This window comes from Macaca thibetana, chromosome 19 (assembly GCF_024542745.1).
Source record: "Macaca thibetana thibetana isolate TM-01 chromosome 19, ASM2454274v1, whole genome shotgun sequence".
Taxonomy (NCBI): Eukaryota; Metazoa; Chordata; class Mammalia; order Primates; family Cercopithecidae; genus Macaca; species Macaca thibetana.
Genome location: NC_065596.1, coordinates 6,720,001 through 6,744,999, shown reverse-complemented (window position 1 = coordinate 6,744,999; position 24,999 = coordinate 6,720,001). Strand labels below are relative to the sequence as shown.

At 54.7% G+C, this 24,999-nt stretch overlaps 3 protein-coding genes across 10 annotated transcripts in view; 2 read left to right on the top strand and 1 right to left on the bottom strand.

Moving 5' to 3' along the window:
- Positions 1-1,437: 1,437 nt before the first annotated feature.
- JAK3 (Janus kinase 3) lies at positions 1,438-24,982 on the bottom strand. 3 transcript variants are annotated; one of them, XM_050769461.1, is made up of 24 exons: positions 24,868-24,982; positions 20,500-20,696; positions 20,044-20,167; positions 19,635-19,746; positions 19,295-19,440; positions 18,584-18,878; positions 17,908-18,030; positions 17,657-17,814; positions 16,493-16,604; positions 15,447-15,633; positions 14,245-14,372; positions 13,914-14,045; positions 13,116-13,200; positions 11,173-11,300; positions 10,307-10,439; positions 10,076-10,227; positions 9,795-9,945; positions 7,987-8,126; positions 7,716-7,905; positions 6,882-7,006; positions 6,429-6,601; positions 5,719-5,836; positions 5,300-5,410; positions 1,438-3,212 (listed from the first exon to the last, which is right to left on the bottom strand). In XM_050769461.1, the coding sequence occupies exons 2-24, from the start codon at positions 20,681-20,683 to the stop codon at positions 3,045-3,047; spliced, it is 3,375 nt and encodes a 1,124-aa protein (XP_050625418.1). In that variant the 5' UTR covers positions 20,684-20,696; positions 24,868-24,982; the 3' UTR covers positions 1,438-3,044. The 3 variants fall into 3 exon arrangements, with proteins under 3 accessions (XP_050625418.1, XP_050625419.1, XP_050625420.1); XM_050769462.1 differs by lacking the exon at positions 24,868-24,982 and adding an exon at positions 22,284-22,530; XM_050769463.1 differs by lacking the exon at positions 24,868-24,982 and having other exon boundaries at positions 20,044-20,196; positions 20,500-20,544.
- RPL18A (ribosomal protein L18a) overlaps positions 6,270-24,999 on the top strand; it is a 36,359-nt gene continuing 17,629 nt past the window's right edge. The window contains exon 1 of the mRNA XM_050769829.1: positions 6,270-6,274. The gene's annotated coding sequence lies outside the window, so the exon portion shown is untranslated. The remainder of the gene's footprint in view (positions 6,275-24,999) is intronic.
- The window catches only part of CCDC124 (coiled-coil domain containing 124), a 112,976-nt gene continuing 102,546 nt past the window's right edge, over positions 14,570-24,999 (top strand). Inside the window, exon 1 of one of the 6 annotated variants that reach the window (XM_050769784.1) lies at positions 14,570-14,581. The gene's annotated coding sequence lies outside the window, so the exon portion shown is untranslated. Of the gene's footprint in view, positions 14,582-19,098; positions 19,109-19,438; positions 19,449-19,961; positions 19,972-20,096; positions 20,107-20,565; positions 20,576-24,999 lie in introns of those variants that run through there. The other 5 variants (XM_050769789.1, XM_050769790.1, XM_050769797.1 and 2 more) reach the window with 5 other exon arrangements.

Here is a 24,999-nt window from a genome sequence, read left to right as displayed (position 1 = left end):
AGGAGTTCGAGACCAGCCTGTCCAATATGGTGAAACCCTGTCTCTACTAAAAATAAAAAATTAGCCAGGTGTGGTGGCGCGTGCCTATAATCCCAGCTGCTCGGGAGGCTGAGGCAGGAGAATCGCTTGAACCCAGGAGGCGGAGATTGCAGTGAGCCGAGATTGCACCACTACACACCAGCCTGGGGGACAGAAATTCTGTCTCCTCACTAGAAAAAAACAAAGAAAAGAAAAAGAAAAAAAGAAAGAAAAGAAAAGAAAACTGAAGCACAGAGAAAGGACCTTAAACTTGCCCAAGGTCACAGGAGGCCGAGCAGAGCCCAGGTCTTCTCAAGGCGCCTGACACGCAGGACTGGGGGTGTCTCATCCAAAACACTGTCTCCCCAACACGGTGGTCCCCTCTGGGTGAGCAGGGGCTGGGGGAGCCGGAATAGAGCAGGATTTATTTGTTCAGCGGATGCTTGGCCCCAGCTTCCTGCCTAGGGGGTCTTATATCTTTGTTTTATAGGAGGGAATCTGAAGCTCAGAGAGGGAAGGATGACCCGAGGCAGGAGAGAACCTGGGCTGGAACTCTGGTCTTACTTGACCACAGAGCAGCTCCCTCCCCATTTCTACCAAATTAGGGGATTCTCTGGGGCTACGAGAGTAGGGACAGAGATCTCTCTCTCTCTCTCTCTCTCCGAGTCTCTCTCGGCCTTCATCTCTCAGTTTCCTTCTGTCTGTCTGTCTCTTTCCACATCTTTCTTTTTATTGAAACGGAATCGCTCTGTCGCCCAGGCTGGAGTGCAATGGCATGATCTCAGCTCACTGCAACCTCCACCTCCCAGTTTCAAGCAATTCTCCTGCCTCAGCCTCCTGAGTAGCTGGGATTACAGGCATGTGCCAGCACACCAGGCTCATTTTTGTATTTTTAATAGAGACAGTTTCGCCATGTTGGCCAGGCTGGTCTCAAACTCCTGACCTCAAGTGATCCTCCTGCCTTGGCCTCCCAAAGTGCTGGGATTACAGACGTGAGCCACTGAACCTGGCCACTCTCCACATCTTTCTAGCAGTTATGAGGTGCACATGACGGGGGCCGGTGTGGGGGAGGTGGCCTAGCCCCAGTGATGTTGGTCCCCTCTCCACAGCCTCACTCCCCCAACCTGGCCTTGTCCTCTGACCACTGGGAGAGCAGCCTGTTCCTTCCCCACCCACAGAGAGCCTGTAATCAGCTCCCCCAGGCTGCAGCCAAGGCCAGCAGCTGGGCCTGGGAGTGAGGGGGCTCTGTCCTCGAGGGCTCCAGCCAAGCCCTACCCAGTGGTCCTCCTCCACCAGCCTGCCCTGGGGCCCCCACAGTGACTCCCTGAGAGGTCTCTGGCCCACAGCCCTAACCACATGCCTCCCAGCTCACACACCCTCTGAGGCTCCCCATCGCCCCAAGTCCAGCACAAACCATCGTTTCCACTGAATTCCTTTATTCAGTCAACAAACACTCCCAGAGCTCCCTCTGCGTTGAGGCCTCAAGGAACCCTGAGGTCAGGGGAGACAGCTGGACACAGACACTTCCCCAACTCCAGGGTCACAGTGGGGCTGGAGGGAAGGACAGGGGTGCAAGAGTGTTGGGGGTATATGAGGGAAGGCTGCAAGGATGTGGTAGCTAGAGTTTAGAGGGATGGATAAGAGTTTTCCAAGGAGCAAAAGTGGCAGAAAAGCAGCAGGAGCTTAACCTGCATGAGAATCCCTCTCACCAGTCAGAAAGTTGACCCTGCACAGCCAAGGGGTAAGCTCTGCCCATTTTGCAGGTGACGGAATTGAGACCCAGAGAGGGAAAGGAACTTTCCCACCGTCACACAGCGTAGAAGGGGCAAAACCCTAGGCTCCAATACCTGGACTCTTAACCTCCTTACTCTGAGCCTTCTCACACTTGGCATGCTGTTCCCTCTGCCAGGAATGCCTTTCCTTCCCTTGACTTCGTGAAAAGTTCCTGCCAGGTTTGGTGTCATCCCTTTGTGCCCCTTGTAGGGTGAGGACAGAAGGGGTCCCATTGGACAGGTGGGAAAACTGAAGCCCTGGGATGCTCAGGTACCATTAGGGTGGACTGGGACCCCAGCCCCTCCTGCCCCCTTACAGGATACCAAAGAGATACACCGGCTACCCCAAAAGACAGAGTCCCAGCCAGGGCAACAGCTCTTGTCCTTGGCTTCCTCCAGAGAAACAAGAGATCGGGGAGCAGAAGTCAGATCATATACATTTAAAGCTACATGAATGTCCCCATTGAAAATAAGACAGGGAACTCAACACTGGGTGCCTGTAGTCCCAGCTATTTGGGAGGCTGAGGCAGAAGGATCACTGTAGCCCAGGAGTTCAAGACCAGCCTGGGCAACATAGCAAGATCCTGTCTCTTAAAATTAATAATTATAAATTAAAAAAATAAAAGCCCGGGCGTGGTGGCTCATGCCTATTATTCCAACACTTTGGGAGGCTGAGGTGGGAGGATCACTTGAGGTCAGGAGTTTGAGATCAGCCTGGCCGTCATGGTGAAACCTCATCTCTACTGAAAATAAAAAAAAATAGCTGGGTATGGTGGTGCACACCTGTAATCCCAGCTACTCAGGAGGCTGAGGCAGGAGAATCGCTTGAACCTGGGAAGCAGAGGTTGCACCGAGCCGAGATCGCACCACTGCACTCCACCCTGGGTAACAGAGTGAGGCTCTGTCTCAAAAATAAAAATAAGAATAAAAAGAGAGAGAGAAAAGGAAACTCAGGGGGCCAGGGCTTGAGGGGATAGGAAGATGGGAGGGTCTTAAATTTGGTTCCTTGCTTCTTTGGACCAGGACTCAGAGAACGTCACTGGCACATCTGCCAATCTGTCTTGAATCTTAACAGATTGCAAAGGCCACAGGCTATTCCACAAGCCACGGGAGCCCGCCAAATGCAATGTCATGGGGGTGTTCCTGAAGTAGAGGACCCTTATAAAGCCTCTGAGGCCCAGAGAGGGGCAGCTCCCTGTCTAAGGTCACACAGCCAATCAACAGAGACCTAATCCAGAGGTCTGCCGGCAGGAGCTATAAAAAGGACAGGGAGTGTGGTTTGCCCTCTGGGTGAGCAGTGAAGGCGTGAGTCTCACACCCCCGGCTTCCGCTCCATAGCATGTCCAGCTGGGGGCCCAGGGTGCTGAATGATGGGCGGTCCTGTGGGCTAGGGGCCCAGCACAGCTTCATGAGCTCGTGAACCTGAGGAGTGGGGGACAGAGAATGGGGTCATGCCTGAGCAATCAGAAGGACACGACTCCCATTCAGTGTATTTGTTTTTGTTTTTTTGAGACGGAGTCTAGCTCTGTTGTCCAGTCTGGAGTGCAATGGCATGATCTTGGCTCACTGCCACCTCCACCTCCCGGGTTCAAGCAATTATCCTGCCTCAGCTTCCCAAGTAGCTGGGATTACAGGTGCGTGCCACCACGCCCCGCTAGTTTTGTATTTTTAGTAGAGACGGGGTTTCACCATGTTGGCCAGGTTGGTCTCAAACTCCTGACCTCAGGTGATCCACCTGTCTCGGCCTCTCAAAGTGCTTGGATTATAGGCATGAGCCACCACACTCAGCCCCATTCAGTTTTAAAACACAAATTAATTTCCATCCCATCTCTGCTCCAAAACCTCCCATGGCTCCCTAGGGATCTCATTTATTTATTTATTTATTTATTTGAGACAAAGTTTCGCTCTTGTTGCCCAGGCTGGAATGCAGTGGTGCGATCTCGGCTTACTGCAACCTCTGCCTCCTGGGTTCAAGTGATTCTCCTGCCTCAGCCTCCCAAGTAGCTGGGATTACATGCACACACCACCATACCTGGCTAAGTTTGTATTTTTAGTAGAGATGGGGTTTCATCATGTTGGTCAGGCTGGTCTTGAACTCCTGACCTCATGTGATCCACTCGCCTCGGCCTCCCAAAGTGCTGGGATTACAGGCATGAGCCACCGCACCCAGCCCCTATGGATCTTAGAACACACTTCTTTCAAGACCACCCTGACCAACATGGAGAAACCCCATCTTAACTAAAAAGAAAAAGAAAAAAAATTAGGCCGGGCGCGGAGGCTCACGCCTGTAATCCCAGCACTTTGGGAGGCCGAGGCGGGCAGATCATGAGGTCAGGAGATTGAGACCATCCCAGCTAACACAGTGAAACCCCGTCTCTACTAAAAATACAAAAAATTAGCCAGGTGTGGTGGCAGGCGCCTGTAGTCCCAGCTACTTGGGAGGCTGAGGCAGGAGAATGGCATGAACCCAGGAGGCGGAGTTTGCAGTGAGCCAAGATTGCGCCACTGCACTCCAGCCTGGGTGACAGAGTGAAACTCCGTCTCAAAAAAAAAAAAAAAAAAAAAAAAATAGCTGGGCGTGGTAGCGTGCGCCTATAATCCCAGCTACCTGGGAGTCTAAGGCAGAAGAATTGCTTGAACCTGGGAGGTGGAGGTTGCAGTGAGCCGAGATCACGCCATTGCACTCCAGCCTGGGCAAGGAGAGCGAAACCCTGTCTCAAAAAAAAAAAAAAAAAAAAAAAAAAAAAAAAAAAAACACCTCTCTCCTGATGCCCTCCTTCGCTCATCTCCATCCCTCCTTGCCTCATTTGTTCCAGGCAGTCACACCTGCCTCCATCGCACTGGTGCTTAAACGCACCCAGCTCATTCCCTCCCCAAGGCCTTTGTCCCTTCCGTGTCTTCCACCGGAAATTTCTTCTCCTAGCTTTACTCGTGGGTAGGCTTCTCCTCCTTCCAGCATCGCCCCCGCTAAGAGGCCCTGTTTGACCACCCCCACCCCACCATTTCCCTCTGTTCATCTCTTTCAAGGCACTTACCACTACCAGAATTTGTTTTGTTTTGTTTTGTTTTGTTTTGAGACAGGGTGTCACTCTGTTGTCCAGGCTGGAGTGCAGTGGCACAATAATGGCTCACTGCAGCCTTGACCTCCTGGGCTCAAGCAATCCTCCTGCCTCAACCTCCCTAGTAGCTAAAACCACAGGTGCATGTCACCACACCGGCTAATGCTTGTATTATTGTAGAGACAGGGTCTCACTATGTTGGCCAGACTGGTTTGAACAGGAGGTGGAGGTTGTAGTGAGCTATAATTGCGCCCCAGCCTGGGCAACAGAGTGAGCCCCCATCTCTATGCTCTGACTTGCCTCACAGCAAGAGAGTAGCCAAGTGGGGGGTCAGGATCCTCATCAGCCTCACACTCTAGCCTCTCTCTCAGTCCAGAGACTCAGGCGCCAGCTGGCTTGCCCGAGACCCCGGCCCAATCTACAGACTGGGAAACTGAGGCTGGCGCTCACCTCAGCAGGGCAGGCAGGAGGCGCCGGCAGCCTCTGGCCCTCCTCCAGCAGTTCCAGGAGGCGGCAGAGGGCGGGGACATCCCGCTCACATCCCATCATCCGCAGAAACTCCTGGAGTCAAGGAGGAGCGCATGTGGTGGGGGAGGGGCCTCCGTGGGTGGAGGGGGAGGGGCCACCCGTGGGTGGAGGGGAGGGGCCACCCGTGGTGTGGGGAGGGGCCACCTGTGATGGAACGGGGAGGGGCTGCCTGCACCGTGAAGGGGTCAGAAAAGTGAGGTAGGGTCCTCCCCACTGAGGCCTATGATGCTGGGACCAGGTGACCCCATGCTAAAGAGGGACGCAGGCGCAGACAGGTTGGAGACTGGCCACGAGGGGCGTGGAGGGAGAAGGAGGCTGGGGGCCCACGGGAGCCGACTCACGGCCGAGGGGCTGCAGCTTTTGTCGCAGTAGGTGAAGAGCTCGTACAGGACGACCCCGAAGCTCCAGACGTCTGACTGGCGAGAGAAGATGTTGTCCGAGAGGGATTCGGGGGCATACCTGGAGAGGGGACAGTGAGGTCTTGAGATGCGAGGGTGGAGAAAAGACAGGAAGAGGGGGGCAGCCTTGGAATGGGGAACTGGTCAGGGTAGGTGGGGACTGTGTGCAGGTCAGTCCCGTCTCCAGGGTCTTGGTTTCCCTGGCTGTGGGATGGGCGGATTCTCCAGCTCTGGGAGGTGCCTTGGAAGAGCCAAGGGGAGGGGGCGGGGCCAGCGTGGAGGGGCGGAGATGGGGCGGAACCAGAGTCGAGGGGGGTGGCCAGAACTAGGGGAAGGGCGGAACTAAGAGGGGCCAGCACTGAGGGGCGGAGCCAGGGTGTTGGAGGGGTGGGGCTCTTAAGTTTGGGCGGGGCGAGAGCTGAGAGAAGGGCGGGGCTAAGGCTGGGGGCAGCTGACAGCAGGGCTGCAGGAGAGGAGGAGCCAGTGCTGTTGAGGGGGCGGGGCTCTGGGGGAGTGGGAGGGGCCAAAGCTGGAGCGGAGGAAGGGCGGGGCTAAGGCTGGGGAACAAAGCGGCGGCAGAGGGCGGGGCCATGGCTGGGAGAGGAGCCAGAGCCGTGGGGAGTAGGGGCGGAGCCTGGGCGCGGGTTCCCCACCAGAAAATGGGGCTCTGGCCCGGCTCGCGGACCACGTAGTAGTCTTTGTCAAGCGGCAGCAGCTTAGCTAGGCCGAAGTCAGCGATCTTGACGTGTGCCTCGCTCTCCACCAGGATATTTCGGGCGGCCAGGTCGCGGTGCACGCAGCGGCGGGAGCCCAGGTACTCCATGCCCTGTGGGCGGGCGGTGTGAGCGTGCAGAGAGGATCCCAGGCTAATCCGGCAGGCACCCCAAGCCTGACCTGGACTCTAACCCTAACCCAGACCCCAACTCTAACCCTACCCTCGAGCCATCCTTCACTGAAGTTCTGATCCTGAACCCTAAGCCAACCCCACCACTCCCGAGACCTGGACCCCAAACTTCACTCCTCAGCCTTCACCGCGACCTCCACGCAGACCCCTGCCCAGGCCGAGCCAGCTGAATCCCCACAAGTCCCGGAGCGCCCCCTCGCACCTTGCAGATCTGCGAGGAGTAGAGCAGGAGGCGGCTGGCATCCAGGCGCGCGCGGTGCCGCTGCAGGAAGTCGCGCAAGCAGCCGCTGGGCAGGTACTCCATGACCAGCCGCAGGCTCTGGCGGCCTGGAGAAGGCAGGAGCTGTCACAGCAGGGCCCAGCTGTGCTCCTCCCCTCATTCTTCCCCCGTTTCACAGTGGGACCTTGTGTCCCTCTCGCCCTCAGTTTTGCTGACTGTAATATGGGAACCGCGACAATTACACATGGCTAATATCTCTTGAGTACTTTCTACAACATACATTGATGTGTTTATATATCACAGCCAGGCGTAATGGCTCACGCCTGTAATCCCTCACTTGAGGTCAGGAGATCAAGACCAGCCTGGCCAACATGGTGAAAACCCATCTCTACTAAAAATATAAAAATTAGCTGGGTGCGGTGGCACGCTCCTGTAATCCCAGCTACTCGGGAGGCTGAGGCAGGAGAATCACTTGAACCTGGGAAGCAGAGGTTGCAGTAAGCCGAGATTGAGCCACTGCATTCCAGCCTGGGTGACAGAGCGAGACTCCGTCTCAACAAAAACCAAACAAACAACAACAACAAAGTAAATATCACAATGACCCATTTTTCAGCTGGAGAAACTGAGGCTCAGAGAAGTTAAGGTTGCACAACTGGTAAGGGGTAGAGTCAGGATTCAAACCTGTAATCCATGTGAATCTGGATCAATCAATAATCACGTTCCCAGCCTACCTAAAGTGGCCTGGCAGGAAGGTAAGAATGTGCACTTTGAAAAGCACCCATACGTCTCAGTTCACTCATCCGGGACCTGGCTCACCCGGGCCGTAGCTGACACCACGATACTTGACAATGAAATCACTGTGCAGTGCTTTGAGGATCTGAATCTCCCGCTGGAAGTCCCTCTGCTGGTCTGGCCCGCTGTGCTGCAGCTGTTTCACGGCCACCAGGGCACCTGTGTTGTCGCCTAGCGGGTCATAGCGGCACAGCTCCACGCTGCCAAAGTTGCCCTGGGGGATAGCAGGACTGGTGTCCAGTCATCTGGATGCTGCTTTGCCCTCTCCAACCCATCCTGGCCCTGCCCACCTTACCTTGCCCAGCTGTGAGATGTACTTGAGGTGTCTCTCCTCGAAGATCGTGGGGTCTTGGCAGGCATAGAGCTGGGCACCATTCCACAGCCCATCACGAGGTGCCAGGGCACCAGGTGTGGGGTCTGAGAGGAGCTCATAGTCTGGGATGGGGGCATGGGCAGTGGTAAGCAGCGCCTCTCATCCTGGGCCCCACTCCTGAGTTGACTTGCGGTGCAACCTCCATCTGCATATTGACCCTCTCTGTGCATTATGGCAGGGCCATTGCAAGCCAAAGGGTACCTTGTGGACACTGGAAAAAGTTGTCTCCCACTCCATCCCAGGCAAAGGAAGCCTCCTTGTGCAGTGCACACCCTGTGCAACTCCACATGGCTACAAAGATGGAGGATATAATGAGAACTCATTTCCCCAGTTCCACTGCTATGAAATGTGGCCACATGACTGAGCTCAGGCTGATGGACAAGATATGCTGGGTGACCCTCCAGTCGTGGCCCATGGAAACCTAGTATGGGGCCCTTCACACTCTCTCTTTTATCCACAAAGGATCCAACAGAGACCCAACACCAGAGGTGAGTGCAGCCACAAGGTGAGAGGTTCCTGTGGGCCTGGACACCCTCATCGAATAAAGACTAAATATCACACTGGGTATGGTTGTGTGTGCCTGTAATCCCAGCTACTTGGGAGACTAAGCCAGGAGGATTGTTTGAGCTGGTAATTCAAGACCAGCCTAGGGAACACAGCAAGACCCCGTCACAAAAAAAAAAAAAAAAAAAAAAAAAAAAAAAAAAAAAAAATCCAGCCAGGCGTGGTGGCTCACGCCTGTAATCCCAATACTGGAGGCTGAGGTGGATGGATCTTTTTGAGACTGGGAGTTTGAGACTAGCTCAGCCACCATGTCAAAACCCTGTCTTTACTAAAAAATACAAAAATGTAGCCGTGTTTGGTGGCACACCCCTGTAATCCTAGCTACTTGGGAGTCTGAGGCACAAGAATTGCTTGAACCAGGGAGGTTGCAGTGAGCCAAGATCGTACCACTGCACTCCAGCCTAGGTGACAGAGGAAGATGGTGTCTCAAAAATATAAAATAAAATAAAATAAAAATGCATACAGGCATGTATCACCATGCCTGGCTAAATGTTTTTTGTTTTTTGTTTTTTTTTTTAATTTTGAGAGATGGAGTTTTGCCATGTTGCCCAGGCTGGTCTGGAACTCCTGGGCTCAAGTGATACACCTACCTATAGCTGGAACTACAGGCATGAGCCACTGCACCCAGCCAAACATTTTTTTAAAAGAATGAAATGGGCCAGGTATGGTGGTTCATGCCTGTAATCCCAGCACTTTGGGAGGCCGAGGCGGGAGGATCACTTGAGGTCAGGAGTTCGAGACCAGCCTGACCAATATGGTGAAACCCCACATCTGCCAAAAATACAAAAATTAGCTGGGCATGGTGGCATGCACCTGTAATCCCAGCTACTTGGGAGTCTGAGGCAGGAGAATCCCTTGAACCAGAGGTTCAAGGAGGCAGAGGTTGCAGTGAGCCGAGATTGTGCCACTGTACTCCAGCCTGGGCAACAGAGCAAGACTCTGTCTCAAAAATAAATAAATACATACATAAATAAAATATCATCATGTTGAAACTTGAACTGAGGGGACTGTTTGTTACAGCAGCCATTGAAGCTCACACTGACTGTCACAGTCACCAGCCCCTCCAACCTTGCCAGACACACAAGGTGTGGCCTGCTGCAAACCACACTCTTTCCCCTGGGCCTAATATGACATCACCTTCCCACCCAACCTGGCCCAGCGGGCACCTGAAGAGATGAGGCTGTTGAGGTCACGAATGACGGCTCGGAAGGAGGGCCTCTGGACTGGCTCATAGGCCATGCACTGTTGAATTAGCAGGGCCAGCTCTGTCCACTTGGGGGCTGGCAGCTGCTGCCGGTCCTCATAAAATTGGAGTTTCTGAGGGTGAGAGGAGGAGTTGGTAATTCCCAACCCACCAGACGCACCCCAATCTCCCCAAACTGGATATCAGTCTACCCTTCTGTCAAAGTGGGGACTCGGAGACCGATGCCAGGTGAGAGACTCTGACCTTAGCAGGATCCAGGGCGCTGATGGGCATGGTGACGCCACTAAACACCTCCCAGACCGTGGCGCCGAAGCCCCACTTGTCAGCTTCCAAGCTAAGGGTCTGGGCCTTCCGAAGACACTCGGGAGCCACCCAGGGGATCCTGTCGGTGAGCACTGAGGGAATGGAAGTGGGATCAGGCATCCGCTTCCTTACCCTGTTCAGCCCCTCCCTCCTCCACCTCCAGGAACTTACTCTCCAGGCTTAACACAGCGGGGCTGACCCCAGGGTCACTTAGCTTGATGAAGGGCGGGCTCCCATCAGTGCCCTCCCGAGCCAGGAGCACCTTCCGGGCGGAGACATTGCCATGGGGGAGGCCTTTGTCCTCCTAAGGGGGCCAGGCATAGGGAAATGCCAGGGAGGGTTTAATGAATGAAGAGTCTGTTTGGCAAACTCCTATACATCCTTCAAAGCCCATTTGGTACTGCTCAGATGGGCTTTTCCCATCTGGAGCAGGGACATGCTCCAGCATCATCCCTGACTCTTGACATCCTGTCTTGCCCCTCTAGTTCACCCCCTACACTGACCTGGCTATGTCCCTCCCCTTCTCAAACACCACCCCATCCTGTGACTCCCCAGTGCCTTTGACACAAAGTGAAGCTCCTCAACCTGGCATTCAAGGCCCTTGCTCAAGCTTCCAATGGACTTCCCTTCCACACTTGCACCCTGGTATCCTGCCAACAGAACTGCCTGATAGACCCCAGGGGATGCAACACACTATCTAGCTTGCAGGCCTTTGCCTAGGCTGTTCCCACAGCCTGACGTGCCTGCCTTCCTTTCTTCTCTTGATGAACTTCTACTCAACCTTCAAGGCCCCATCTCCAATGTTCCTTCTTCTAGGAAGACTTTCTCCATGCCCAGCCTTGTCATTCACTATAGCCCCTGACATCCATGAATGACTTGTTGTCTTCTAGTGTTCTCACAACCTCAACCTAAAATGCCCTCCCCTTGAACATTTACCAAACTCCTATGCATACTACAGAGCCCACTCCCAATTCCTCTTCCACCCAGAGAAAGCCTTCCCTGGGAATGGAGGCTGGAGCAGGCAGAGGAGCACTCACCAGATAGTTGAGGGCGTAGGCCAGCTGTTTGACCACCTGCAGCTTCCAGCTGGCTGGCACCAGGTGGCCACGTTTTCGCAGATACGTGTCTATCGCCCCCAGGTGTACAAATTCTTGCACCATGGTGCCTGGTTGGCAGCAGGGAGAGGCAGGATTGGGTGTGTTGAGCAGGTTCTGCCAACACCCTAGCTCTCAGGGTCTCTCAAACTCTCATCTCTGTTCCCTCCCCTGCTACCTCTGTTCATCCTGTACTCACCTCTCCTCCCACCCCCATCTCTGAATGATTTGCCTGGAATGCCTGGAAGGTGCTGAGCCCTTTCTGTATCTGTATCTCACTTTTCTTTCCTTCCTTCCTTCCTTCCTTCCTTCCTTCCTTCCTTCCTTCCTTCCTTCCTTCCTTCCTTCCTTCCTTCCTTCCTTCCTCCCTCCCTCCTCCCTCCCTCCCTCCCTCCCTCCCTCCCTCCCTCCCTCCCTCCCTCCCTCCCTCCTTCCTTCCTTCCTTCCTTCCTTCCTTCCTTCCTTCCTTCCTTCCTTCCTTCCTTCCTTCCTCCCTCCCTCCCTCCCTCCCTCCCTCCCTCCCTCCCTCCCTCCCTTCCTTCCTTCCTTCCTTCCTTCCTTCCTTCCTTCCTTCCTTCCTTCCTTCCTTCCTTCCTTCCTTCCTTCCTTTTTCCTTCCTTCCTTCCTTCCTTCCTTCCTTCCTTCCTTCCTTTCTTTCTTTCCTTCCTTCCTTCCTTCCTTCCTTCCTTCCTTCCTTCCTTCCTTCCTTCCTTCCTTCCTTCCTTCCTTCCTTCCTTCCTTCCTTCCTTCCTTCCTTCCTTCCTTCCTTCCTTCCTTCCTTCCTTCCTTCCTTCCTTCCTTCCTTCCTTCCTTCCTTCCTTCCTTCCTTCCTTCCTTCCTTCCTTCCTTCCTTCCTTCCTTCCTTCTTCCTTCCTTCCTTCCTTCCTTCCTTCCTTCCTTCCTTCCTTCCTTCCTTCCTTCCTTCCTTCCTTCCTTCCTTCTTTCCTTCCTTCCTTCCTTCCTTCCTTCTTTCCTTCCTTCCTTCCTTCCTTCCTTCCTTCCTTCCTTCCTTCCTTTCTCTCTCTCTCTCTTTCTTTTCTTTTTTTTCTTTCTCTTTCTTTCACAGAGTCTCACTCTGTTGCCCAGGCTGGAGTGCAGTGGCGTGATCTCGGCTTACTACAACCTCCGCCTCCCGGATTCAACCTATTCTCCTGCCTCAGCCTCCCAAGTAGCTGGAACTACAGGCGCATGCCACCACACCCAGCTGATTTTGTATTTTTAGTAGAGACAGGGTCTTGCCATGTTGACCAGGCTGGTCTTGAACTCCCGATCTCAGGTGATGCACCCGCCTTGGCTTTTCAATTACAGGCGTGAGCCACCATGCCCAGCCTTTGTATCTTACTTCTAACCCTTTGCATGTTCTGTGTCCTCTGCCTAGGACACTCCTCTTCCTTTCCTAATTCACACTTGTCCTTATCTTTCCAGCTTAGAATGCATCTGTCTACCCACAAGCATTGCCTGACCCCCAGGCTGGCCCCGCAGGCTCTCTGATCATCCACAGTGCCCCATGCTGCCCTCCTCGCCCCTCATCACACCCTGCCTGTCACATTCTAGCCTCTGTCCCCAGCTCTTGGCCCATCCTGGACTCCCAAACAATGAAACCAAGGCTCAGAAAGGTTATGTGACCCGTGCAAAGCTGCAGAGATTAGAAAGCCAGGTTTGTCTGACTTCAGATCATTCTGGGGCTGAGTATGGGTGGGAACCTGGAGCCACTTTCTAAGCAGTGATGATGAAGAGACATAAATAAAGGGTTATGAACGTGGCCCCCATCCACGGAGGCCCAGTGTGTTGCTGGTGCTGTCATATAGAGGCTCAGAACAGAGGCGGGAAGAACAGCCTGGACTTGGGTGAGGCAGGGGTGGGGTGGGAGGGTGAGGGGCTCTCACTGTCTCCAGCCATGCACACGCCGTGGAGCAGCACGAGATGCCGGTACGACACTTGGCTCATCAAGCTTGCTGCTTCCAGGAATGACTGCGGAAGGTGGGAAGGGAGAGAAGATACGTGGGTTCCTTCCACTCCAACAATCCCAAATTTTGGGCTCACAAACCTGCCTTAGGTGAACATCTGGCCACAGTTCACCTTTGGCCCTGGAGTCTGTCATTGGTGCACACAGCACTACCATGATTTTCTGATACAGGACGGAACTTCCCACTATCATCTACCTTTTCTCTTTTTTTTTTTTTTTTTTTTGAGATGGAGTCTCCCTCTGTCACCCAGACTGGAGTGCAGTGGCGCGATCTTGGCTCAGTGCAACCTCCACTTCCCAGGCTCAAGCGATTCTCCTGCCTCAGCCTCCCGAGTAGCTGGGATTACAGGCATGCACCACCATGCTTGGCTGATTTTGTATTTTTAGTAGAGACGGGGTTTCTCCATGTTGGTCAGGCTGGTCTCCAACTCGCAACCTCAGATGGTCTGCCCGCCTCACCCTCCCAAAGTGCTGGGATTATAGGCGTAAGCCACTGTGCCCGGCCTAAAATTTGTAAAGATGAGATGTCGCTAGTTTGCCTAGGCTGTTCTTGAACTCCTGGCTTCAAACCATCCTCCTGCCTCAGCCTCCCAAAGTGCTGGGATTACAGGCATGAGCCACCACGCCCAGGCCCCTGTGTGTTTTTAAATTTCTCTATATCCACGACCCCCTCTCCAGCCAGCCCTGACTCCAAAAGTCTGGTCCCCACCACTCTCACCTCCATGCAGTTCTTGTGCTTAGCATCCATCACTTTTAGCAGCACCTCTGTCTTTCGGGACTCCCCATCCACCGCCTCGTGGCGACAGCCCCGGTAAATCTTGGTGAAGGATCCATGGCCCAGGTTCTCATGCTGAATGGTGAGGGGACAGCAGAAGGGGCCAGTGAGGGGGTTCCTGCAGGATCCCAGCCCAAGTGATACATAGCTGCTAGCCCCATTTTACAGATGGGAAAACCGAAGCAAGGCAAAGCTATAGCATGTGCCTGCGGCCACACATCTGAGTCTCTGGTCCATAGACTGAGGTATCGCCCCATTTCCCAGGGCCCCTTACCCACTCTAGGCTGTCAGCGGGGATCTTGTGAAATATCATCTGACTCAGCTGGCATTGGGATTGGGGCTGAACCAGGGAGGACGTGGGTGGGCTGCGACCTCTCTGGACCACGATCAAGTTGGACTTTTCTATGGGGAGAGGATGAGGGACAAAAACCAGAAATCAGCGGTGAAAAGTCCCCAAGGGTTAGCTAACTCATGCCTTAGTTTGGGGTACCTCTAGAAGCTGCCCCTGATGAAGACTCCAGGGCACATGGTTTTCTGTTGTTGTTGTTTTTGTTTTGTTGTTGCTGCTGTTGTTGAGACGGAGTCTCACTCTGTCACCCAGGCTAGGGGGGCAGTGGCGAGATCTCAGCTCACTGCAACCTCTGTCTCCCGGGTTCAAGCGATTCTCCTGCCTCAGCCTCCCGAGTAGCTGGGACTACAGGTGTGTGCCACCATGCCCGGCTAATTTTTTTTCTTTATTGAGACAGAGTCTCGCTCTGTCACCCAGGCTGGAGTGCAGTAGTGCGATCTCAGCTCACTGCAACCTCTGCCTCCCAGGGTCAAGTGATTCTCCTGCCTCAGCCTCCAGAGTAGCTGGGACTACACGTGTGTGCCACCACACCCGGCTAATTTTTGTATTTTTAGTAGAGATGGAGTTTCACCATGTTGGCCATGCTGGTCTCAAACTCCTGACCTCAAGTGATCCGTCTGCCTCAGCCCCCCAAAGTGCTGGGATTACAGACGTGAGCCATCGCACCTGGCTGGCATATGGTTTACTTCAAAGGAGATCCAGAAAGCCCTCACAGGGATTTGGGATGAGAGACAAGGAAGGAAGGAGCCCTGCAGGGCGCTTTAATGAGCAAGTGGCACTGTGGACAACCAGAGCTCGGTTCTATTAGGGATTCTGGGAGACTCTGAAGAACTCACATCTCCGAGTTGTCCCATCAGAGGGGTTTGTTGAAGAGTGAAATGCACCCAGAGCTGAGAGATGGAGAGAGACTAGGTGCAGGTGACATGGCTCACATCTAGCTGTGCCTAGATCAAGCCAGACCTAAAGGTTATATATCTCTAACTTCCTGAGCCAATAAATCACCTTTTCTTCCCTAACCCACCTTGATCTGCAGTTTCTGCCACTTGCCACCCACACAGGAGTTGTCACAGACATAGAAAGCCAGGGTCCCAGATCAGCCACTCATTTCAGGGGAGGAGGGGGCTCACCTTTGGGTCTGGGGATACAGCAGGAGGTGAGGGTCACTGTGACCCCATCTACGTGCAGCCCCCCATCCCAGCAGGCTGCCAGGAGCTCTCGAAGACTGCTGTGGGATCGGCTGAGGCCAACCAGAAAGAAGCTCCCTGTGGGGCTGCGCCGAATGAGGCAACCCTTATAATCAGGACCAAGGGGGGTCTGCAAAAGAGGAGTGAACCCTGAGTGGGAGTGAGCAACACTCTCCCTCTGAGTCCTTCTTCCTTTTTCTTCTTGGAGACGGAGTCTGGCTCTGTCGCCCAGGCTGCAGTGCAATGGCACGATCTCGGCTCACTGCAACCTCCGCCTTCCGGGTTCAAGCGATTCTCCTGCCTCAGCCTCCCGAGTAGCTGGGACTACAGGTGCGTGCCACCACGCCCAGCTAAGTTTTGTATTTTTAGTAGAGACAGGGTTTCACCATTCTGGCCAGGATGGTTTCAATCTCTTGACCTTGTGATCTGCCCACCTTGGCCTCCCAAAGTGCTGAAATTACAGGTGTGAGCCACTATGCCTGGCCTTTTTTTTTTTTTTTTTTTTTTTTTTTTTTGAGACAGAGTCTCGCTCTGTTGCCCCAGGCTGGAGTGCAATGGCATGATCTCTGTTCACTGCAACCTCCATCTCCCAGATTCAAGCGACTCTCCTGCCTCAGCCTCCTGAGTAGCTGGGATTACAGGCTTGTGCCAACACACACAGCTAATTTTTGTATTTTTAGTAGAGACGGGGTTTCACCATGTTGGCCAGGCTGGTCTCAAACACCTGACCTCAGGTGATTTGCCTGCCTTGGCCTCCCAAAATGCTGGGATTACAGGTGTGAGCCACCATGCCCAGTCTCAGTCCTTCCTCCTAAAGCACCACAAACTCATTCCAGTCTCTAGACCTTTGAATATGCTGTTCTGTTCACTGAGGGTATCTTTTCTCTCCTATTCTTCAGGAACCAAATGCTGACTGATCTTTTAAATCTCAACTCAAATGTCACCTCCTCCAGAAAGCCCTCCACTACCCACCCTAGCCGTAGACCGACCTGTACACAGACAGTGAGGAGGAAGCTGTCAAAGTCCTGGGGGCTGCGGCGGAGAACATAGGAGCCAGGACGTGAGCCCCCAGTCTTAAGCTTGTTTATGGCAAAGTCCAGACTGTGGGGAAAGGTGAGAGGGAATGGGGAGGAGTCAGAGACAGAAGAAGACAGAGAGACCTGGGTTCAAATTCAGGTACCTCTGTAGCCCTGGGATCCTTGCCAGGTGACACTCTCCCCCCATTTATAAAATTAGCCATGGGCAGGGAGTGGTGGCTGAAGCCTATAATCCCAGCACTTTGGGCGGCTGAGGCAGGCGGATCACGAGGTCAGGAGATCAACACCTTCCTGGCTAACACGGTGAAACTCCGTGTCTACTAATGATACAAAAAATTAGCCGGGTGTGATGGCAAGCACCTGTAGTCCCAGCTACGCGGAAGGCTGAGGCAGGAGAATGGTGTGAACCCCAGGAAGTGGAGGCTGCAGTGAGCCGAGATCGTGCCACTGCACTCCAGCCTGGGCAACAGAGCCAGACTCCATCTCAAAAAAAAAAAAAAAAAATCGGCCGTAAGTCTTGGCGTCTTCCTGAGAGATTGTCTGTTTGTTTGTATGAATAGAGACAGGGTCTTGCTCGGTTTGGTTGCCCAGGCTGGAGTGCAATCTCAGCTCACTGCAGCCACCAACTCCCGGGCTCAAGTGATCCTCCTGCCTCAGCCTCCAGAGTCGCTGGGACTACAGGTCAACCACCACAGCCAGCTGTTTTTTTTTTGTTTTTGTTTTTGTTTTGTTTTTTGTAGAGATGGGGTCTCTCTTGTTGCCTAGACTGGTCTCCAACTCCTGAGTTCAAACAATCCCCGCCTTGGCCCCTCAAAGTGCTGGGATTGCAGATGTGCACCACTATGCCTGGCCCTTCCTGGGAGATTAAACAAGAGGCTGTAGGTGAAGGTGGGCGACTTATCCATCTCCAGGAAATGGCCCTAGGGTCAGAGAGAGAGAGAGAGTAGTGGTCGCCCTGTGCAGCAAAAGGAATACTTCAGCTTCACTGAGCGCTGACTGTGGGGCAGGTGTGGTTTGAGCACTTGACCCCTGTCCAGGGCTCCTGGAAGGTGAGGACACTGAAGCATGGACAACCTGCGTGGCCGCAGAGGCCGGGAATGGGGGACAGGTTCTTACGTGATGGGGCCGTGGCACTGCTCTGCCACCTCCTCCAGCAGCCTCGGCGGTGCCACCTCCTTGCAGAAGAAGTGCTGGGAGTCTGTGGTCAGCCGGAAGTAGCCGTCCACGAGCGCCACGAAAGACAGAGCCTCGGGCAGCCCCGGGAACTCGGCCTCCTGCGAGGGACAAGCGTCAGAGCCCAGTGCAACCGGAGGGTGCCGGTCCCGCCCTCGGGGTAAGGCTGGAGGGGAGGGGGATCCTGCACCCACCAAAATCTGGTTGTCTGTCCTGGTGACAGTGACCAGGCGGTGCTCCCCGGCCAGGCCAACGCGCGGGGCCTGCTTGATGCTAATGTCTACGATTTCTGGAAAGTCGCAGAAGGGCTGGAGGACCTGGGAAGGAGGGGGATACCGAAGTGGGGGCCCTGCTGGACCCCACCAAACCATGCCCATGAGCCCCCCAAACCACTCCATCCCCTTCCTTACCCCTTTCCCACTCAACCCTTCCAAGCCGCGCCCCCTCCTATCAACTCCAACCCTCTCAACCCCTCCCCTGCCCATCCCCAAACATCTCCCACCCACTCTGCCAATCCCCGCCTCCTTCTCTCTGCTGGTACCCCGCTCCTTGATCCCTGCCCCACTTCGCAGCCTCCCAGGTTTCGGAGCCTCACTCCGTCTCTTAGTCCTGCCTCATTCCAGCGCCCACCCACCCACTCCCTCCTCAACCCCTCCCATTTTCATTCCGGCGTCGCTCAGCCCCACCCTTCACTCAGTTTGCCCCTCCCACTCCCGTAGTCTCCTCCCTTCCTAAGCCCCGCCCCTCCTTAAGCCTCGCCCACTTCCTCATCTCTTTCGCTTTGGCTCCGCCCCACATCCCCGCCCACTCTCCGGCCCCTCCCGAGCCCCACCCCACGTTGGTCCCGCCCAGCGGAGGGTCAGCCCTCACCTCCTGTTCTCCCTGGGTCCAGGCGATTCCTCCGTCACCAGCCACGCGGAGCAGCCCCAGCCCGTCCTGGCCACCAGGGACCCCAGGGAGGCTCACGTGGAAGGTCTCGGCGGCCCCAGCCGGATCCAGCCGCTCCAGATCCATAATGTACTTGGCCATGAGCGAGTGCCGGTCGGCCTGGCAGGCGGCCACGCGGCGCAGGGCCCTGCGCACTGTCCTCCGAATACGCCTCCGCGTCACGAAGCTCAGGCCCTGGATCAGGTCGCGCAGGCTTGGGGGCAGGCAGGCCTTGTAGCTGCGGGGGTTGGAGGGTAGGGAGCCGGTCTTCAGCGTCGGGAGGAGTCACCGCGGGGACACACACAAACCCAGGCTTTAGGCCAGGGGCTGGGGTCCGGCCCCAGTTGGAGTAAGAGGCACATACAGACTCTCATTCAGGGTCAGGTATGGGGACAGGACCTCAGAGTAGGGGAGGGCCATTGGCGCCCACAGGTCGGACAGGGACCCCACAGGCCTTTTAGCTGGGGGAGGTCAGGTGTCTTTCGAGCTGGAGCCTGGAGGTGGAGAGGGCTGGGTTCGTGGGAGGCCCTGGGTCATGGGAATACCCTGAAAGCTTGCAGGGGAGCTCCATTTTGGGAGCCCGGCAAAGCCCCAAAGGAGCCCACGTTGTTCACTCCCAAGCAGAGGCCGTCCCCACAGTCTGGTGGCTCTCACCTGACAGTCTTCAGCAGCTCTCCTGGCCGCTGGGCCTGCTCTCGCGCCATCCGGGCCAGGTCCAGCACGGCTAGGCTGAGACACTCACCCTGCTCCTTGAGGCTGAGGCCCACAGCGAGGCGCCCACTCACCAGGTCACCGCGGTGCTGGGGGGCCGCCACAGGGAGCATCAACTGAGGCGGCCCAACTTCAAGCCCTGAAGACCCCCCAATCCTGGGCTGACCCCCACCCCTGGACTGCCACAGGGAGGGTCAGACGAGGCCCCACCTGATTGCAAGCCAGCCCTGATGTTGTCCCTCTGGCCCCCAACCCCTGGGTCAAACCCCAGGCGGAACCCCACCTGGGCAAAGAGGTGCTCCAGGACTGGCAGGTCAAGGATAGCGCTGGCCAAATCCTTGCGTAGCCCGAAGCGGTGGCACTTGTCCAGCCCAAACCAATTGGGGAAGTAAAAACTGTTAGGAGAGGAGAGAACCCTGGGATGAAAGTGCAACCCAGCCTCAGTAGGAGTGACAGTATGGTGGTGGGGTGGGGAGGGGGGTACAGATTCTGCAGAGGCCTCACAGAGCCCAGCTTGTACCTTTAATTTGCTGTGTGACCTTGGGCAAGTGACCCACCCTCTCTGTTCCGTTTCCTCATCTGAGAAATGGGTAGTGATCATATCCTCCCTGGGACGGGGGTATGGGCACCTCAAAATGCAAGGAGATGATAAAATTGTACAATCCCTGGAGGCTGGGGGGGGCACTTCCTACCGAATCCTGTAGAGCAGGACTTGGGTGCTGGCATCCTCCACGGAGAAGATGTGGCTCGGGGGGAACCAGTAGGACAGGTCCTCCGTGGCCAAAGCAAAGAGGGAGTGGTACACAGGCAGGATGCCTACAGGGGACGGTCCCATCAGCTTCCTCCTGAGTCACCCCATCGGTGGCTTCATGAGTGCCAGGATCATACCCAACCATCCAGATCCTTCCATACCTCAAGAGATGACCAGCTGTTCCCTTCATGTGCCGTCACACCTCTCAGTCTGCACAGGCCATTCCCTCTGCCTCAGAGGCTCACCCTGCACACCCTTCTCCATTACCAAACTCCTACTCATCCCCCAAAGCCCCAGCTCCAATGCTGACTTCTGCAGGCAACTATTCCAGCTCCCAATCTTGGCCCCACACAGCCCTATCCTTTCCTCTGGCCCGATCTACTAGAGATGCACTCACCGCTGGCCTTGGCAGCCTGCACGCACAGGTCCTCAGCCAAGTGGTCCCCAAAGGAGAAAGATAGGCGCTGGGGGGGCCCCGGGCCCCGAGCGGGCATTAGCACGTGCAGGGCACCAGCCTCCGTGGACAAGAGGCTGCAGGAGCGCTGAGGGATCAGGGGTGTCTCCTCACTTGGAGGTGCCATGAGTGCAACTTGCCTGGGCCACAGAGAGAAAAAGCCCTTCAGTCCTGCTCAGAGAGGACTGGACTTCTGAGCGGGGAGGGCATGGAAAGGAGTAATGGAGGCCAGGCACGGTGGCTCATGCCTGTAATCACCGTATTTTGGGAGACCAAGGCAGGAGGATCACTTGAGGTCAGGAGTCTGAGACCAGCCTGGCCAACATGGCAAAACCTTGTCTGTAAGAAGTGCAAAACTTAGCTGGGTGTGGTGGTGTGTCCGTGTAATCCCAGCAACTCAGGAGGCTGAGGCAGGACAATCACTTGAACCCGGGAGGCGGAGCTTGCAGTGAGCCAAGATCATGCCATTGCACTCCAGCCTGGACAACAGTGAGCCGCTGTCTCAAAAGAAAGAAAGAAAGAAAGAAAGAAAGAAAAGGAGAGGGCGCGCGGTGGCTCAAGCCTGTAATCCCAGCACTTTGCGAGGCCGAGATGGGTGGATCACGAGGTCAGGAGATCGAGACCATCCTGGCTAACATGGTGAAACCCCGTCTCTACTAAAAATACAAAAAACTAGCCGGGTGTGGTGGCGGGCGCCTGTAGTCCCAGCTACTCGGAGGCTGAGGCAGGAGAATGGCGTAAACCCGGGAGGCGGAGCTTGCAGTGAGCCGAGATCGCGACACTGCACTCCAGCCTGGGTGACACAGCGAGACTCCATCTCAAAAAAAAAAAAAAAAAAAAAAAAAAAGAAAAAGAAAGAAAGAAAGAAAGAAGGAAAGCCTCCCTGGGATGGGCCCAGGAGGAAACCGACCCCCTGCTTCCCAGCTCCCAACACCTCCCACCCTCTCGCTCACTTGCCCTCAGAAACCTCAGCGCTCAGGGCCCCCAGCTGGGTGGGGCAAGTGGTGGGGCTTCGAGTCCCCTGAGAAAAATCGGGGAGAAAAAGCAGGTCACTCAAATTGACCTGAATGAAGAAGATCTGAAGAAAATATCGGGAAAAACAAACACAAACAAACAAAAACCTATGTTCCAGCAGGGCGCAGTGGCTCATACCTGTAACCCCATCACTGTGGGAGGCCAAGTAGGAAGGATAGCTTGAGACCAGGAGTTTGTTTTTTTTTTTTTTTTTTTTTTTGAGACAGAGTCTCGCGCTGTTGCCCAGGCTGGAGTGCAGTGGTGTGATCTCAGCTCACTGCAACTTCCGCCTCCCAAGTTCAAGAGATTCTCGTGCCTCAGCCACCCCAGTAGCTGGGATTACAGGTGGGCACCACCATGCCCAGCTAATTTTTTTGTATTTTTAGTAGAGATGGGGTTTCACTATGTTGTCCAGGCTGGTCTCAAACTCCTGACCTCAAGTGATCTGCCTGCCTCAGCCTCCCAAAATGCGGGATTACATGTGTGAGCCACCACGCCTGGCTGAGACCAGGAGTTTGAAACCAGCCTGGGCAATATAGTGAGACCGCCTCTCAAAAAGAAAAAAAAGCCTTGTAATCCCAGCACTTTGACAGGCGGAGTCGGGTGGATCACTTGAGGCTAGGAATTTGAGACCTCCTCTCTAAAAAATTAGCAAGGCACGGTGGCACACCCCCATAGTCCCAGCTACTTGGGAGGCTGAGGCGGGAGGATACCTTCAGCTCTGCAGGTTGAGGCTGCATTGAGCTATGATCACACCACTGCATTCCAGCCTGGGCCACAGAGCAAGACCTTATCTCTAGAAAAAAAAACAACAACAACACGATACAAAACTATGATCCAAAATAATGCCCCAGGGCTGGGGTGGGGCGGCATTAATAAGGGTTTTTGTTGTTTCTGTTTTTGTTTTTTTTGTGAGACAGAGTCTAGCTCTGTCTCCCAGGCTGGAGTGCAGTGGCACGATCTCGGCTTACTCTGCATCCTGGGTTCGAGTGATTCTCCTGCCTCAGCCTCCCAAGTAACTGGGATTACAGGGGCACGCCACCATGCCCGGCTAATTTTTGTACTTTTTGTAGAGAGGGGGTTTCACTTTGTTGGCGAGGCTGGTCTGGAATTCCTGACCTCAAGTGATCCTCCCCCCTCGGCCTCCCAAAAATGCTGGGATTACGGTGTGAGAAACTGCTGATGGCCTAATGAGGTTTAAGACAACCAGGGAGGACTAGGACCCCTAGGACTTCAGCTTTCGCAGCTGTGAAATGGCTGACTCCACAGCAGCTCAGTGAGGCACTTTGCTGAGCCAGTCCAGGCCAAAGTGTCAATTCAATAATCTGCATTAAAATACTTCTTGATGATGTGCCGGTAAGCGATCAACAAAGCCTGTTAAACCAAACAGGAAGGGCAGTTGGCACAGCGGTTACCACAAGGGAGGTCTTGTGGGGGGCGAACCTTACCAAAGGGACACTTTGTTTTTTTTTTTTTTTGGTTGTTTTTTTTTGTGAGACAGAGTCTAGCTCTGTCTCCCAGGCTGGAGTGCAGTGGCACGATCTCGGCTCACTACAAGCTCCGCCTCCCGGGTTCACGCCATTCTCCTGACTCAGCCTCCCGAGTAGCTGGGATTACAGGGGCCCGCCACCACGCCCGGCTAATTTTTCTATTTTTAGTAGAGTCGGGGTTTCACCGTGTTAGCCAGGATGATCTCGACCTCCTGACCTTGTGATCCACCCACCTCGGCCTCCCAAAGTGCTGGGATTACAGGCGTGAGCCACCGCGCCCGGCCCAAAGGGACACTTTGATGTCACCAATGCCCAGACCAAGAATGAGCACATTCCTAGTCCCAGGAACCTTGGAGAAGCCCCATGTCTCCCACAGAGAGATGATGCCTAGTTTTGCCCTTTATAGAAATAAAATCACACAGCATGTCCTCTTTATCTGCCCCTCAACATCAGTCAATCAAGTTGTTTTGTTTTGTTTTGTTTTGTTTTGAGATGGAGTCTCGCACTGTCACCCAGGCTGGAGTACAGTCGCACGATCTTGGCTCACTGTAGCCTCTGCCTCCTGGGTTCAAGCTATTCAGTCTCAGCTTTCCGAGTAGCTGGGATTACAGGTGCGCACCACTGTGCCCGGCTAATTTCTGTATTTTTAGTAGAGACAGGGTTTCACCATGTTGGCCAGGCTGGTCTCAAACTCCTGACCTCAGGTGATCCGCCCGTCTCAGCCTCCCAAAGTGCTGGGATTACAGGCGTGAGCCACCTCGCATGGCCTTTTTCTTTCTTTTTTTTTTTTTGAGACGGATTCTCATTCTGTCTCCCAGGCTGGGGTGCAGTGGCATGATCTCGGCTCACTGCAAACTCCACCTCCCAGGTTCAAGCAATTCTCCTGCCTCAGCCTCCCGAGTAGCTGGAATTACAGGCACCCGCCACCATGCCTGGCTAATTTTTGTGTTTTTAGTAGAGATAGGGTTTCACCATGTTGACCAGGCTGATCTCAAACTCCTGACCTCCAGTGATCCACCTGCCTCGGCCTCCCAAAGTGTTGGGATTACACGCGTGGGCCACTGTGCCCAGCCCCAATCAAGTTTAAAATAAAGCTTCAGTGGCAATGGCGCCCCGCTGCAATCCCAGCTACTCAGGAGGCTGAGGCAGAGGGATGGCTTGAGGCCAGGAGTTAGAGACCTGCCTGAACAACATAGCAAGACCCCCTCTCCAAAACCAAAAAAAACTTAACAACATATATTTTTTTTTAATATTGAACGAAAACAATGAAGTCAGAGGTGATGTTTGGGCCCAGAAAACGCCATGGGTTTTTTTTGTTTGTTTGTTTTTTAAAAATGTTTGTAGAAATGGGGGTCTGGCTACATTGCCCAGGCTGGTCTTGAACTCCTGGCCTCAAGCTCTCTTTTCGCCTCGGTATCCCGTTTATAATCCCCAGCGTTCTACATCCTGGCATGGTCGGGCACCCTGTGTCTGGACCAGGAAGGCTCGGAGGGTCGGGGATGGGAACTCCACCCCCCAACCCCTCCTTCCCACCCCTCAACCTCACTTCCCCCATTGCACACGCGCAGTGACCCCTCCAGGTCCGCAAGGCGGGCAACTCCCAGCCTTATTAAAAGCTGAGGTCCAGAGAAGTGAGCAATCGGAGGATGCGAGTCCCAGCTTGCGTCTGTCTGGCAGCTTTCCTCTGAGGCCTGGAAGGCGAGCTCACCTTTGCCCTGGCAGTACCCTGTGCCAGCCCAGCCATCCCCAGCCACCACCGTCCTCCCCCAGTGTCTGGGCAGAGCCCTGCGGCATCACCAGCTCTTACCTAGCAGGCAGGGACCCTGGACCTTCGAAGGGAGAGCAGAGCCGGGAGGCAGCGAGAGGAAAGTCCCACTCGGCTCCTTCCTGTGTGGGCCCCTTGGTTTCCTGAGCCACTGTCATTTACCGAAAGTCAGGG